Below are 13,306 nucleotides of genomic sequence, written 5' to 3' on the forward strand. Positions count from 1 at the left end.
CACTGACTTGGCCCTGCAACGTAACATAACTTCCCCATTCAATGGGGAAACAAACTGACGAAAAATTTTCATTTATTGAGGACCCCACACACGGGCCGGTCTACCAACCAGCTTGCATGGGTAGGCGGGTCCCACATCGACAGAATTCAGTTTTTGGGCCTGGGCCCATTCTTTGCCTCTCCCAAATTTTAGGTATCGCAAAATAAATGGAGGTGCTGGCATAGTCGTATATGTGAGTACAGTAGCCATGAGGGCTAGTACAGATAGCTGGTTTCTCCGCATTTAATCAGAGGTTTAATTCTTAGTAGTGTGTATAAAGAGGGTCTCATGGGCAGCAGTAAAACTCCCTCGAAAATTTACAATACGAAGGGATTAGTCATTTCTATCCGCAATAAATACCCTAACCGCCGGGGGGGGGGGGATTATGTGAGTGCAGTGACAGGGCAAACATATATGCATTCGTCCCCCGCGTCACTTGTGGATAGGCCCTTAGTGGGGCCTCCAGCCCACGTGGTGGTACCAATCTGACGGCTCCGATCCGGTACGGTAGGCTCCATCTGCACCCTCCTTCCTCATTCTGTTCTCACTTCTCACCCTGCAGCTTTCATTTCATTTTTGTTACCTCCTTTGATTATATGAACAAACTTTGATTATATGAACAAACTGAGTTTCCTTCCTAATCTTAGACAAAAGTCTTATCTTTACTCATACCCAGACGTGTCTGTACTTCTTTTACATCGCTAAGATCTTGTTTATTATGATATATGTATTAGGTTTATCTATGGGTACGGCTTTTACACGAAGCGTTCGTCCACTTCAATCATTTGAGTATAATATCGAGATAGCTTTATTTGTGTAAGTAAATTAAGATGGGATGAAATTAAAAACTTGTGAAAGCGTGCTTTTTTGGTACAGTAGTAAGCTTTCCCCGGGGGGGGGGGGGGAGGGAATCAATCACGATTCAATATTCGAGCTGAGGATAAGGTAGGGTCGAAGGACGAGTGCGACACATGATAGGCAATGTGTATTTACAAAAAGCACATTGATCCAGCAAATCATCACTCATCAGCTTCAGGACCACTCGTCCTACACCGAAAAGTGGCCATCATCTTGCACCACAAAAATCTTTTCTAACTTTCTTTGGTTTCCCTTCAACTCTCTCTCTCTCTCTCTATAGTCATGTGGAGAAATTTCTTTTACTTAAATGAATGTGATTACCAAGTCGTGAGATGCAACAGTACAGTAAACAAAAGAAGGAATTACTATTTGCTACTGTGGAGGTTTGTATTACTTGTGGGAATTAGTTTGACGAAGGAAGTGAGAGGAGAGAACAAGCTAGAAAGTAGATGCAGAAAAAAGAAGAGGGAAACGCAGGTGCCAAATAGGCTTTTTGCCAAAAGCAGCTGCACAAAGAGCATCATTGATGTGCACAAGTTTGAACATTGGTCCGTGATTCCTTCCTCCCATCTCTCTCATTTATTAGTTTTGGCAATTTTCTATCCTCCTCTCTGCACGAGTCGTTGTTCTCAGGTTCATCCCCAAAGATTCTACCCAAAACTTACTGCATGCATTTCACAACAAAGCCGCATGGTAACACAATTTCTTCGAAAAATTCCAAGGAAGCATTTAAGGAATGAAAGTGGGCAGTAGATTCCCATCCATCCCCACCCAGCTGCCTGCTACGTCAACACACATATGATGCAAATCTGAGAAATCAAAAAAATTTTTTGGCTGGGTGTGGGAGGCCATTGAAAACGATGGAGAATGGCATCTTTTTGGGATTCCAAAGGGAGAGAGAGGAGAGTAAAAGGCAATTTTCATATGGGGAAGAGAGATGCAAGTGTGAAGGAGACCCGAAAGAGACTGAAGGAATGTCTTGGTTTCATTTGATTTGGGGGGGTATGGGACAGTTCAGAACAAAGCATCCAAGTGTGTGTTGGCTTTGTGTTTGAATTTTGAAGATTAAAGGGAAGACATTGGGGGCATGAAAGCTCAAAGTACAGGGGCACATGGACTTGTTGGAGGGGCTGGCCATGGAGTTACCATGAAAGAATCACAATTAGGGAAATTGAATTGAATTGTATGATAGTTATATAGTGGGAGCATGAGCATCTTTCACACACCATTTGTCTTGTTCTTGGTAGATACTATCTTATTGTTTGGTCAATGTCACATCAAATGGACGTCCCCACTGCCCTTTCACTATCCCGAGCCCCCTTTTTTTCACCTTACTTTTCTTGTTTTCTCCTTTTATTTCTCACCTCTCCAATTTCTCCACTGATTGATATATATATATATATATATATATATCAATAATGTTAATTAAGAGATCGATGGTTTGAGTAATGTGGACTGTCTCCAATACATTACTTCCAGCTCTTAATGTAAGAGCTAGCTGACTAATTTAAATAAATTAAAAAAAATAGTTGAGTTAGTTATTTGTAATAAATATGTGTTGCATTTCTTAAAATATCCTTACTAGCTAACTGTATTAATTAGAATTATCATTTTTATAAGGACTATCTTGAAAAAAATGAATAAATATAATAGAAAAAGTGGATTGAGATTTTATATTTAGGATTAAAATAAAAGTCAAACAAACTCTTCTATTAAAAACCGGAAATAGTAATTGATTTGATTTTGCTCTTCGTGCATGGGCGTAATACTTTGAAGTTAACATAGAAAGGCTAAGATCTTGCGGTTATAGACGGTATTATCTACTTGTTGATAATAATACCAGAAAAGGACAGGCTATGATCTTAACATTTAGGGATAAGCTATGAAGTGGATCATACCCTTAAGCCCAAGTCAAAAATTACGTACAATATTGACTCAAATTAATTATAAGATATTTTTCTCCAAAGAGTTTCGTGTTTTGAAACATTTGGACAATGAATTATTAATGATTGTTCCTCAAAAATGCCCTTCATAATTTTACATTAAGGTATAGAGATTAGTCATAAATCAAGGGTATTAGTGTAATGTCATCCTATGTTTTGAGAAAATCAACATATCAAACCATCTTTATCTGTGTGTTGTTCTTTGTAAACTAGTTAAAACATTTTATAACCTGAAACGAAGGGAACAAATATGCAACAAAAAATATATACGCATCTCTCGACAAGTCACCACACAACCACCCGGGCGTCGGGGAAAAAAAATACAAAATAAAAGCGGAAGACAATTTAAAAACAATTCTAGTGAGGATATAATATGCACTACATATTTGCATTCCCCCCCCCCCCCCCAAAAAGAAAAGGACAATACCCGTCATAGCTAATTATTGATTAGAAATGCTCATTGACCTAATATTGCCTCGCATGCAGGGCCCCGCTAGGCTTAGTCAGGCCCCCAGCAACATGCCCTCCACCCAGCTTGGCCTATTACAGAAGATTTACCATGGGATTAATCATCAAAAAAATCTTAATAACAAAAGACCAACTTGAACCTTTGTTATTTTTTATGCTGAAACTTGTTATTGTATACTCTTAAGTTGTTATAGATTTTAAAGTAATTAAATTCTTTTTTTAAGACTTCACTATAATTCTCCTCCTAGTACATTACATACATAACCATTTTTTATTATCTTTTTAATATCAAATGAGCATGTTTGTAACAAAAAACGAGTATGTAATAAGTTAGTTTTATGATTATCACAGGATTTTTTAATATTTCGTTCTTTATTTTTTTTAATTCTAAATTGTTTTCTTATCTTAATATTATGAATTGTTATGCATTCATGATATGATCATAAAATTATCTTCCAAAGAAATATATTTTGGATGAACGCTGCCACATTGAACGAGGTTTGGGCTGGCCCATCCAAATCTTAACATCACCGCAATATCTACTTACTCAATGGACCGTCTTTAAACAAAAATATTCTTTCAGTCCTAAATATAAGACCCTTATACTAGTGTGTGTAAGGGAATAGCGTTCATTGACACTTCTCTCTCTTTTGGTCTCTCCTGGGTGAGAGGTTTCTGTCTCTCCGTAAGTGAGTGAGCTTGTGCCTGTGTGCTTAGTGTTCCGGCACCTCTCTCTCCGGCGTTTGCCGGAGAGGAGGCTGTCCGGCTTGGGGGTTTTGTTTTGGGGGTTTAGGATTTCTGTTCTTCTAGTTTGTTTTTGTCTTCTGTGATTTGGGGGGTGGGCATTAAGGAAAGGTTAGTCCGGCTGGTGAAGGAGAGAAAGGAGGAAACGATGTGGATGGTAGGTTATTTAACGACACTAATACGGTGGTTAGATGACCGCAAAATTGAAGACATTCCTCTTGCTGTTTCTTCTCTCTTAGTTGCCATTGATCAGGTATGGCTTTTTGAATCTTCTTCGATCTGGTATCACTGGCTTTGGTTTCTGGTAGATCCTCTCAGTTACAGTTGCTTTGTTTCGGGTTGGTGTTGGTGGTGTTGGTCGGAATCTTTGGGGGCTACTGCGATGCTAATGCTGTTGTTGTTGTTTCTCTCCATGCGGCGGTGGTTGCGTGGGGCTTGTGTTTCTGCTCTTTCATTAGCAGAAAGGAGATCAATAGGGATGGGACCGATGGGGTGGTTCTTTGAACCCCCATCCCTTATTTCCGGCGAAGTTTACAGTGTTCCTTCGCGTTTTCTGGCGGCAGCAACAGAGGCGGCGGCTCAGTGGCTCTCTAAGTGTGGCTTAGAGTTAGGGTTTGTGTTGGTGGTGTTTTCTTGGGCTTAGGGTTTTTTGTTGTTTGGGCCTCTGTCCCTCTTTTGTTGTGGTTTCTCTGTGGGACTGTTTGTTGGTGTGCCTTTAATATATTTTCCTTCCGGTAAAAAAAAAAAAAATACTAGTGTGTGTAAGGATTTTATATTTAGGACCGGAAGAGTATAAAAATGGGGCGTCTTCCTTATTATTGCTCGTTGTAAATCTTTGCCAATAATTTTATAGTTAGTGATATGAACGTTGACTAATGTTAGAAAACATTACTCACTTTATGTGACATACGAGGGTATTAATAAATTATTATTGAGTGTATTATTAAATTATTATTGTATATAGTTACTGTTGACACTAGGAACAGTTTGAGAGAAAAAAAAAAAATGAAAAATGGGACTTGAGTTTAGAATAAAAATCAACTCTCTAATTAGATTCTATAACTACAGGAGGAGCAACACATTATGAAAAATAAGAGCCACTTGAAACCAGCTCAAATTGTAAGAATGAGGATAGAATGGGAATACAATTTTTTTTTTGGGAGTTAGGCACAACTATCCTCCTACTATATATAAAAAATCATATTCAAAACACTATCTGACATTAAATGTAGGCATTTCTTATGATAAGAATTCAAACCTCAATTCACTAATGTTGTAAAGGATTAGTTTTTTCTGTTAGAGCCAACAATAGAGATATATATATATATATATATATATTTTTTTTTTTAAGATTCAAACCGCTTTGGTATACGCTTGCGGAAAAATCCTGATATACCAAAAAGGAAACGAGATCAGCCTTTAGTATTTCTTCGCTACTATCCAGGGAAAGCAGTATTTAATAGTCCAAGTCCAAGTTTCCACTTTTCGGTTTTAGCTAGAGCCCACCAGGGGGGGGGGAGCGAGAGGATGCTAATGGGCCAGGCTGATCTTTATCACTTCATTCGGGTTTCAGTGTAAGTTTGCAAGGTGGGAACTCTCAACGAACGCGAGCAACAATAACAGGGCATAGCCCAATCAAGCCCATTATAAGAAACGCACATCCTGTTTCAAGTAGAAGACACAGATTTAGTGGCTCAGAATGTGACTAACTAAGATTTAAATCTGAGCTGAGAGAACTATTCACATTTAGTTCACATTTAGTATCTAACAATACCTTGATTGTTTCAATAGAAGGATATCTGTGCTTAATGAAGGGGGGCCAAAAAAAAAAAGTAGAAGCCTTGGCACATTGGTTTTTACTTGTGCAACGTCCAAACTGAAGAATGAATGAAAGAAATTTAGTTGGCCTTGGTTGGCTGTCACAGTCTTGCTTACGCTGCTGGAAGTTGACCATGGTATCTTTTTATCCATCAGTTTGTTGGAAGCTTTCATTTGACCATCAATTTAGGTAGTTTCAGTTGCTGTATTTTAAGTTTTTCAGGGGTGTGTTTCTGTTTTATGTGTGCTTACCCATGTGTAACGTCAGCTAGAAAATCAGATTATAGTTTCCCTATCCAAAATTTTGGGTCGAACAAGTATCATGTTCTTAGCAAATAGCAATACATTGAACACTGAATATCCACCAAGGATGTTGTCAACTTGGAGCTTGGAAGTCTCAGGATCACAGAAACAAAATACAAAATTCCAATCCTTTGAAGAGCTTACAGCAAAAGCCATTATGAATAGCATCAATTCCACAAGCAATTTGTATACGCTGTGTTTATCCCCGCAGTCTCCAGCCACTACCATTCCTATAGCTATACTAATCATTTTTTAGTGACTTTCCAACACACCGTTGCCAGATATTTCTGAACCTCATGGGACACATGCCTAGTTATTTAGACAACATCAAAAAAACTACTATCAGATCCCACATTATTGTTACCTTGTCCTTCCACATAAGGTCTTATGAAAGTTCTACGCCACCATACCTCAAAAGCTTTCTGAAGGTTTGGGCACTTGTCACCAACCTTCAAGAAACTTCCCACCCAAGAAAGCATGATACTTTGCTGATCCTCCAGAGGTAGAGTGAGAATAGTCCTCCCAATTCCTTCCTCCACAACCTTATCATCAAACGACCTGCATCCATGCTGTAACCAGCAGAAGTCATTGATCAAAGGTTGTAACCAAGTCTGTAACAACAACTGACGTGTGTCCTTGGATGGCAACAACTCCCCCCTTCCTATGCCAACGTATAATCTTGCCGAGATGCAACTAACATGATAACGGGATACGATAGGTAGCTTCTCGTGAAGGACAGCCAATTCCTGCTGGTTCGCCCATATAACTGCAAATTCATCTGCAGCTTGTTTGTTGACAAGTATCTCTAGTAACCATGACAAGTTATCAGCTTCGAGAGCTATGAGTTTTACCGTTGGTTCTTTGTTGCTGGAAGATTTATCAGCCAGCTCTAGTGCCGCAGCCTGCCTAAAGAGAGCCAGTAGAGAATCCAAGCAGCTTCTGCATGATCGGTAAATCATTTCTTTACAGATGTCCGGTGAGCCAGAATGGCTTGGAACATTGTTATTCTCTTTTAGGAGCTTCAGAACTATGGTTTTCATCTCCCGGCGTCCTTTTTCCTCCTTGCTTGTGAGAACGAGTTTGATGATGTGGGACAGAGTATCATTTGGGGCCTTGGTGATATCAGAGAAAACTCGTTTCAACACAGGGTTGACCCCAACTCCTTCCCCTTGGAGTCGGAGAACTGTTGAAACCACTTTTGCTTCTTCTTCATCTCCAACCCACGGGACTGCCTCCAAGTACTCCAAACATGACTGGATACAGCTGGTGAAGCCAAGAAGTTCTGCAACCTGCAGAATAGTTGGCTTTAGATTCCCTGCAGTACTTGCAAGTTACGTTTTCATACACGCCAAGTTACGCTGAGTAGACAAATCATGCGAAACCAATTATCAGAGATGATGCCATATACATACACACTTGAGCATAAAAGTAACATCCAAATAACTCAAATTCCATGAAAGATCCCAGCATATATGTTTTCCACCGGCATTTCAAAAACTACAATTGTTTGCTTAACTGCAGGGTAAAATTCATAGCCAGAGGACACAGCAAAACCAAGAGCAAGAAAAGTCAGATGATAGGCCGTCTGAATGAGAACTAAAGAGGGAACTACAGTTAAAAAAAGAGGGGGGGGACTCATTTGCAACCTCTACTGCACAGGATAAGGATTTATTCAAAAAGTCATGAATATGTGAGTCGAGAAAATAAAATATCAAGAGGAAGAATAATAATAGCAAGTGGGGCAAGTGTGACCAAGCAGGAATAATCAAATTAAACTCCTTTTTCATCCAAAAGGCAACAAATTCAATACAATTTTTGCATCCAGACCTGAATGCTAAAAAACTCCTCATGGAAAAATCTCTCACGGAGAACAGGTGTGTTGAAGTGTAAGATATTGCATCACTCTGTCTTAAACCATATCAATCTCAGCAATGAATATCATTATAAACAATGAATCATTGATCCCCTCGAGTTTATAACTACATTTTCATTTATTGCACAGTCCACTGAGTGCGCAGCTCTCAGTATTGCAGTCAACAGTTTGACAGGAAATCCTTAGGCATTCTAACCAAAAAGCCACGAATAAATTCTACGCATGTATCATGCATATAATGTTGAGATGCACATAAGTATGTTTTTGGCAATAATACAGTTCATATTTGCAGCAAAGTTCACTACAGAAAATGTTCGAGATGCAATAGCTCTCATCTCTATCTTTTGGGCAACTGTTTAGCTTGCTTGTAACCAGCGTGAACCAGAAAAAGCACAATCTATTCTTAAGAACATTGTGCAATGTATCTCTCATGTGATGGAAGCAATCCCCCTTTAAGAACATTGTGCAGAGAAGCTGATTCACAGAACTAAACTATTCTTAAAACAAGTTGATGCACCAGTTTTCATACGAGTATAACAGCTGCTAAAATTATCATCAATTTTACATACACAGAGAGTATTAGCAAATGTGTTCTTTGCTACAAATATGAACTGTATTATTGCCAAAAACTAATTCTGTAATATGCACTAATTCTGTAAATTAGCAAATGGTCGTGATGCTCCGAATCTAATTGCTGAGTAAACTCGACCACTACCGGTACATAATATCATTTCCTAAATTGATAGCAGATATGGAGAATCATGTTGAAGATCTATTACATTGTCGCATGAAAACCCAAACACAGCAGTTTACAACCATTGTCGCATGAAAACCCAAACACAGCAGTTTACAACCACTCATCAACATACCTGAAAGAAAGTCGAAATATTTTACCCCCAAAAATAAATTCTAAGCAAGAAACTGTTGGTAAATTACCCTGAGTATCCGAAGTATGCGAGGAACACTTTGTTTCATCAACCGCCGCTTCATTTCCTTGCAGTACATCAGTCCAACAGTCTCAACATATATTTCAACATCCTCACAATCATCAATTTGGAGACACGACAAGTCAGATTGTACAGAGAGTTTATCGGCAAAGAAATTACTCTTCTCTTTAAGAACATCCCTGTGCACACTTAACTTCACACAAAACCCCTGCTTTCCTAGTAAGACCACCTTCATATCACAAGTTCCAGCCTCGCCAAACTCAATAGCTACCTTTCTAGGTAAATTCTCAATTTTGGGTCTTTCTGATCTCTCTGTGACCATAGATGTACCACCTTGATGTCTTGCAGGAACAACATACTGTTGATCATCAGAAACCATTGATCTTGGTGGGACAGGTGCTGGTCTTCTCTCGCAAACTTGGACTGGCTTTTTCTGGATAGTAACTTTTTGAGGTGGTGGTGGTGGTGAGGAGGAGGGTTTGGCTTTATTGAGGGGGTTTTGAGATTTCAGGCTTTTGTGAAACACAACTGGAGAAGGGCAACACCAAAAACCTTCAGGGGTGACAGCGATTGGAACATTTTTTACCTTGGCTTGACCTTGTTCTACCCTAGCAAGCCTAATTTCAGCCATATCTTGCTAGTAAACAAGAACTCACATGTCCTTTGGAGGAAAATATGACACTTCAGAGGAAAAGGTGGAGTTTGAAGAGGTCCGTATGTTTCAATGTAAAACAACAAATCGGTTGTTCCAGCTAGTTGCAATGCAAATTTCGCTCCGCTACTGTTGATTCAACGCTTTTCCCTCACAGATACTGAAGCATGAAAATGGAAAAAACGAATTGCAACAGCTACAAGTTTAAAGGTGATTACTTTTGATGCATTCTCCGCGAGAATCACTGCAGTATCACACAAATTGCATGGAACATGAGGAATGTTCATTGTGACCAAAAAAGCTAGAATTTTTCTCAAATGATGAAACCCAGCAAGAGAAGAAAAGAAACTGTCAGATAAATAGGGGTTAGTGAGAGCATCAGAAGCAGAGAGACTCACCGATAATCGGTCATGCAAGTGACATTTGAAGCCTCATGTCTCATGTGACACTGCTGAGCAAACAGGGCGTTAGAAAATGATGGAACAGAAGTCGCAATGTTAAACATAAGGAGAACAAGTGAACAGAGAGCTGCAGAAGGAATAATTACTGAGCGTTAGGAGCGCTGTAATTTGTAAAGAGAACATTACGAGACTCGAGGAAGAACAGGGAATGAAGAGTGATGATGGCTCAGGCTCATAGACGGTGCTGCGCTTTTACTTTAAAACAGATTTTCTGCTCATCCATGCTGCTTTTGATGATTACACCGGAGTGAGGATTATGCCATTTCTCTTTTGTCTATCTGAGAACAGAAATAACGTTTCTTCTATTTTTCCTTGGTTTCGCTTTCGTAGTTTTATGAACATGAACAACTCAGCAATCAAAGAGACAGTAGACCACTCGGAATGCCTCTCTCTCTCTCTCTCTCTCGGGGCTCTCATTTAAATATTAGTTTATATGAATAATTAACAGTAATAATTATCTGGGTTTCTCTATGTTCCTGTTACTTTGAGACACCGTTGTTGGATTTTCTAGGCTGGACTTCCCGTTGTTATCTTATGATATTATCCTCTGTTCTTATTTATATTTTTTTAATACTATTTATAAGGTATTGAGAGAAATTTTTTATATGGATATACAATTTTACTTCTAATTTATTATTGTGTTGATTTTGTTTATATGAGGTATAATGCATATTAAATAGGGATAAAGTTAGAAAATCATTAAATTTTAAATGAGAATTAATTAAATTTAAGGTTTTTCTTAGTATGTGTGAAATATGCTGAAAGTGTTTTATAAATAAGATTAGAGTAGAGTAAAACCTACTAAAAGCCTCCGTCCAAATAGTTATTAAATTGTTAAAATATGGGAAATTGCAAAAGAACAATATTGTGAATAAACCATATAAAATCTTGTGCTTTATGATGCAAGGCTGCAATGACCAATAATACACCCCAGCTCTAGGGACCAGAATGCCAAATGTTGGGAGAGAAGGGTCTATAGAAAAGAAAGATGTCATCAACTGAACAAAGTACAGTGATACAGCCTTTTTACTTCAATTGGAAAAGCTGTTATTCGCTTTTCTAATTACATTATGGCAATTACTTCAATTAAAGACGATATTGGATAGAAATCTAGCATGCAGGAATTGCCTCATATGAAGTATTTAGATATAATTTTAATTTTAAAATTTTACATTAAATAATGAGAGCCTTCGTTAATTTTTAGTAAATTTTGCCAATATTTTGATTGAGTTAAAAAATATCTGTTTCAGTTTAACATAAAACGTGTTGAGAAAATATTATTATGATACCTAAGTGTGGATGAACTTGAATTAATGTGGAGAGTCTCACATTAGATAAAATTAAACTTAATAGGCAATATTAAAATGGAGGACCCATCAACTTAAAATTTAAGATTTTGAGTCAAAATCTACCATACTTAATTGTTTAATATTTAATACCCTTTTTTTTTTTGACCGGAATATTTAATACCCATTTGATGTATTTATTTTTGTGCAAGAATGCTCATTGGTTTCGAAGTCTGTGTACAGAAAATAGAAGATAAAATAATTCGTGCCTTCTTTTCTTCTTTGTCCCCTTTAATTTTTGTTTTGCCTGAATAATTTGACGTGATAGGAAATGGGATAAGGAGGCAGAAAGTGGCGGAGACAGAGATGAAAGAAGAGAAGGTCGCTTGGTCGCCAATTGATTGCTAAATTGCTAATCTTTGAGTAAAACAAAATTAGGTTTCTAGAATGAGATCCAAATTCATATGACATATTCCGGTCAAAAAAAATTCATATGACATATGGGATGGGTGTGTGTTTTTTCCAATCAAGTGTATTAATTTTTGAAATTTTCTGATTAAACATTACATGATTAGTGATGAGATTTTTGAACTAAATGGGTGTATATATATCATATTATAATCTAAATGGGTGTATATATATCATATTATAATCCAATAAATATGGATAAAAATAAAAATATCTTAAATTTTTGCTAAATATATGTATTCTTTTTTTATTATATACAATTCTATTGGAGACACCCTTGAGTACTAATTTTTTTTTTTTTTCAAATCTGGCTTTTTGTTGAGTTTTAGGGGGGTCATGATTTGATGGGGTAGTGGTGGGGGAAGATGCCCAAAACATTCAAGGAAAGGGATCGATGATTCAATTTGAGGGCAATGTTTGATGCGATTGATTCTGTTACATTGGGTCCCTTTTTCTTTTTTTTCCCACCCGGTTCACCAGAACATTGGGTCCCTTTTTTAACTGTTCACTTCCTTTCTCGTTACCCTGACGCTATGTTTGGTACGGGATTTTTGGAGGGGAGGGGAGGGGAGTTGCTCCCCTCCCCTTGTTTGGCTGGTGTAATTTTTTAGGAGGGGAGAGGAGCCCCTCCCCTTCCCTCGTTTGGTTAAGATGTTTTTTAAAGAGGGGAGGGATTCTTCTCCCCTCCCCTTCCTTTCTAGCCTCCCCTCCAAAAGTGGGGTTTTTTGGAGGGGAGATGAGAGATAATATTTCAATTTCTTATATACCCTTTTGATTTGTTAACCTCTAATCAGTCGTAAACATTTCTATATAAAAGAGTTTTTTGAGCATCTAACAAGAGGTTATTAAGATAATTGTCTCCAAAATTAGTGAGTATTTGTAAACTTTTTTTTTTCTCTTCTTCTAATTCCAAGAGGTTGTTGGTATTTTCTTTCACTTTCAAGGTTTTTTCTCTGATTGAAATATATCACTCGTGACTTTTTATCTTGATATTCTATGAGTGTGTGACTATGTCTTGTAAATCAAAATTGGTGAATTGTATTATATATATAGTTATATCTTAACAAAATAAAAAAGTGAGAAAATTCATTTAAATTTTATGGGGCTAAAATAGTCAATTTTTTATTAGAACAAAATAAGGTATTATTAAAATTGCTCCCTCCCCTCCCCTCCAATCAATCCAAACAGGAGATCATTAAAATCCCTCCCCTTCCTTCCCCCTCCCTCCCCTCCCCTTTGTAGCTACTCTCCCCTTTCCTCCCCTCCCCTTCCCTTGATTAAAACCCCTCCCCTCCCCTTCCCTCCATCGAGCCAAACACAGCGTGAGGCCTAAACTATGGTAACTGCACCTTTAAAAGAGGATGTGTGCGCCAAGGTTAAAAAAAAAAAACAAAGGATGTGTGTGAGAATATGCATTAATAAATATTTAAATTATTTAGTTTCCGT

The 13,306-nt window shown here is 37.8% G+C and overlaps 1 protein-coding gene across 1 annotated transcript; it reads right to left on the minus strand.

The window, feature by feature from the left end:
- Positions 1-6,490: 6,490 nt before the first annotated feature.
- LOC114737737 (BTB/POZ domain-containing protein At3g50780-like) lies at positions 6,491-10,208 on the minus strand. Its single transcript, XM_028925697.1, has 3 exons — positions 10,044-10,208; positions 8,983-9,889; positions 6,491-7,462 (listed from the first exon to the last, which is right to left on the minus strand). Exons 2-3 carry the CDS (start codon positions 9,622-9,624, stop codon positions 6,491-6,493), a joined length of 1,614 nt encoding a protein of 537 aa, XP_028781530.1. The 5' UTR covers positions 9,625-9,889; positions 10,044-10,208.
- Positions 10,209-13,306: the final 3,098 nt, after the last annotated feature.

The sequence above is a fragment of the Neltuma alba genome, unplaced genomic scaffold (genome assembly GCF_004799145.2).
Source record: "Neltuma alba isolate B1F8T4 unplaced genomic scaffold, ASM479914v2 tig00002798_pilon, whole genome shotgun sequence".
In the NCBI taxonomy this organism is placed as follows: Eukaryota; Viridiplantae; Streptophyta; class Magnoliopsida; order Fabales; family Fabaceae; genus Neltuma; species Neltuma alba.

Bases quoted from the DNA above. Each gene is read 5' to 3' on its own strand.
- LOC114737737 (XM_028925697.1), bottom strand. From the start codon at position 9,624: ATGGCTGAAATTAGGCTTGCTAGGGTAGAACAAGGTCAAGCCAAGGTA. The intron at 7,463-8,982 runs GTAATTTACCAA...ACTATTCTGCAG, and splicing joins GCATACTTCGGATACTCAGG to GTTGCAGAACTTCTTGGCTT.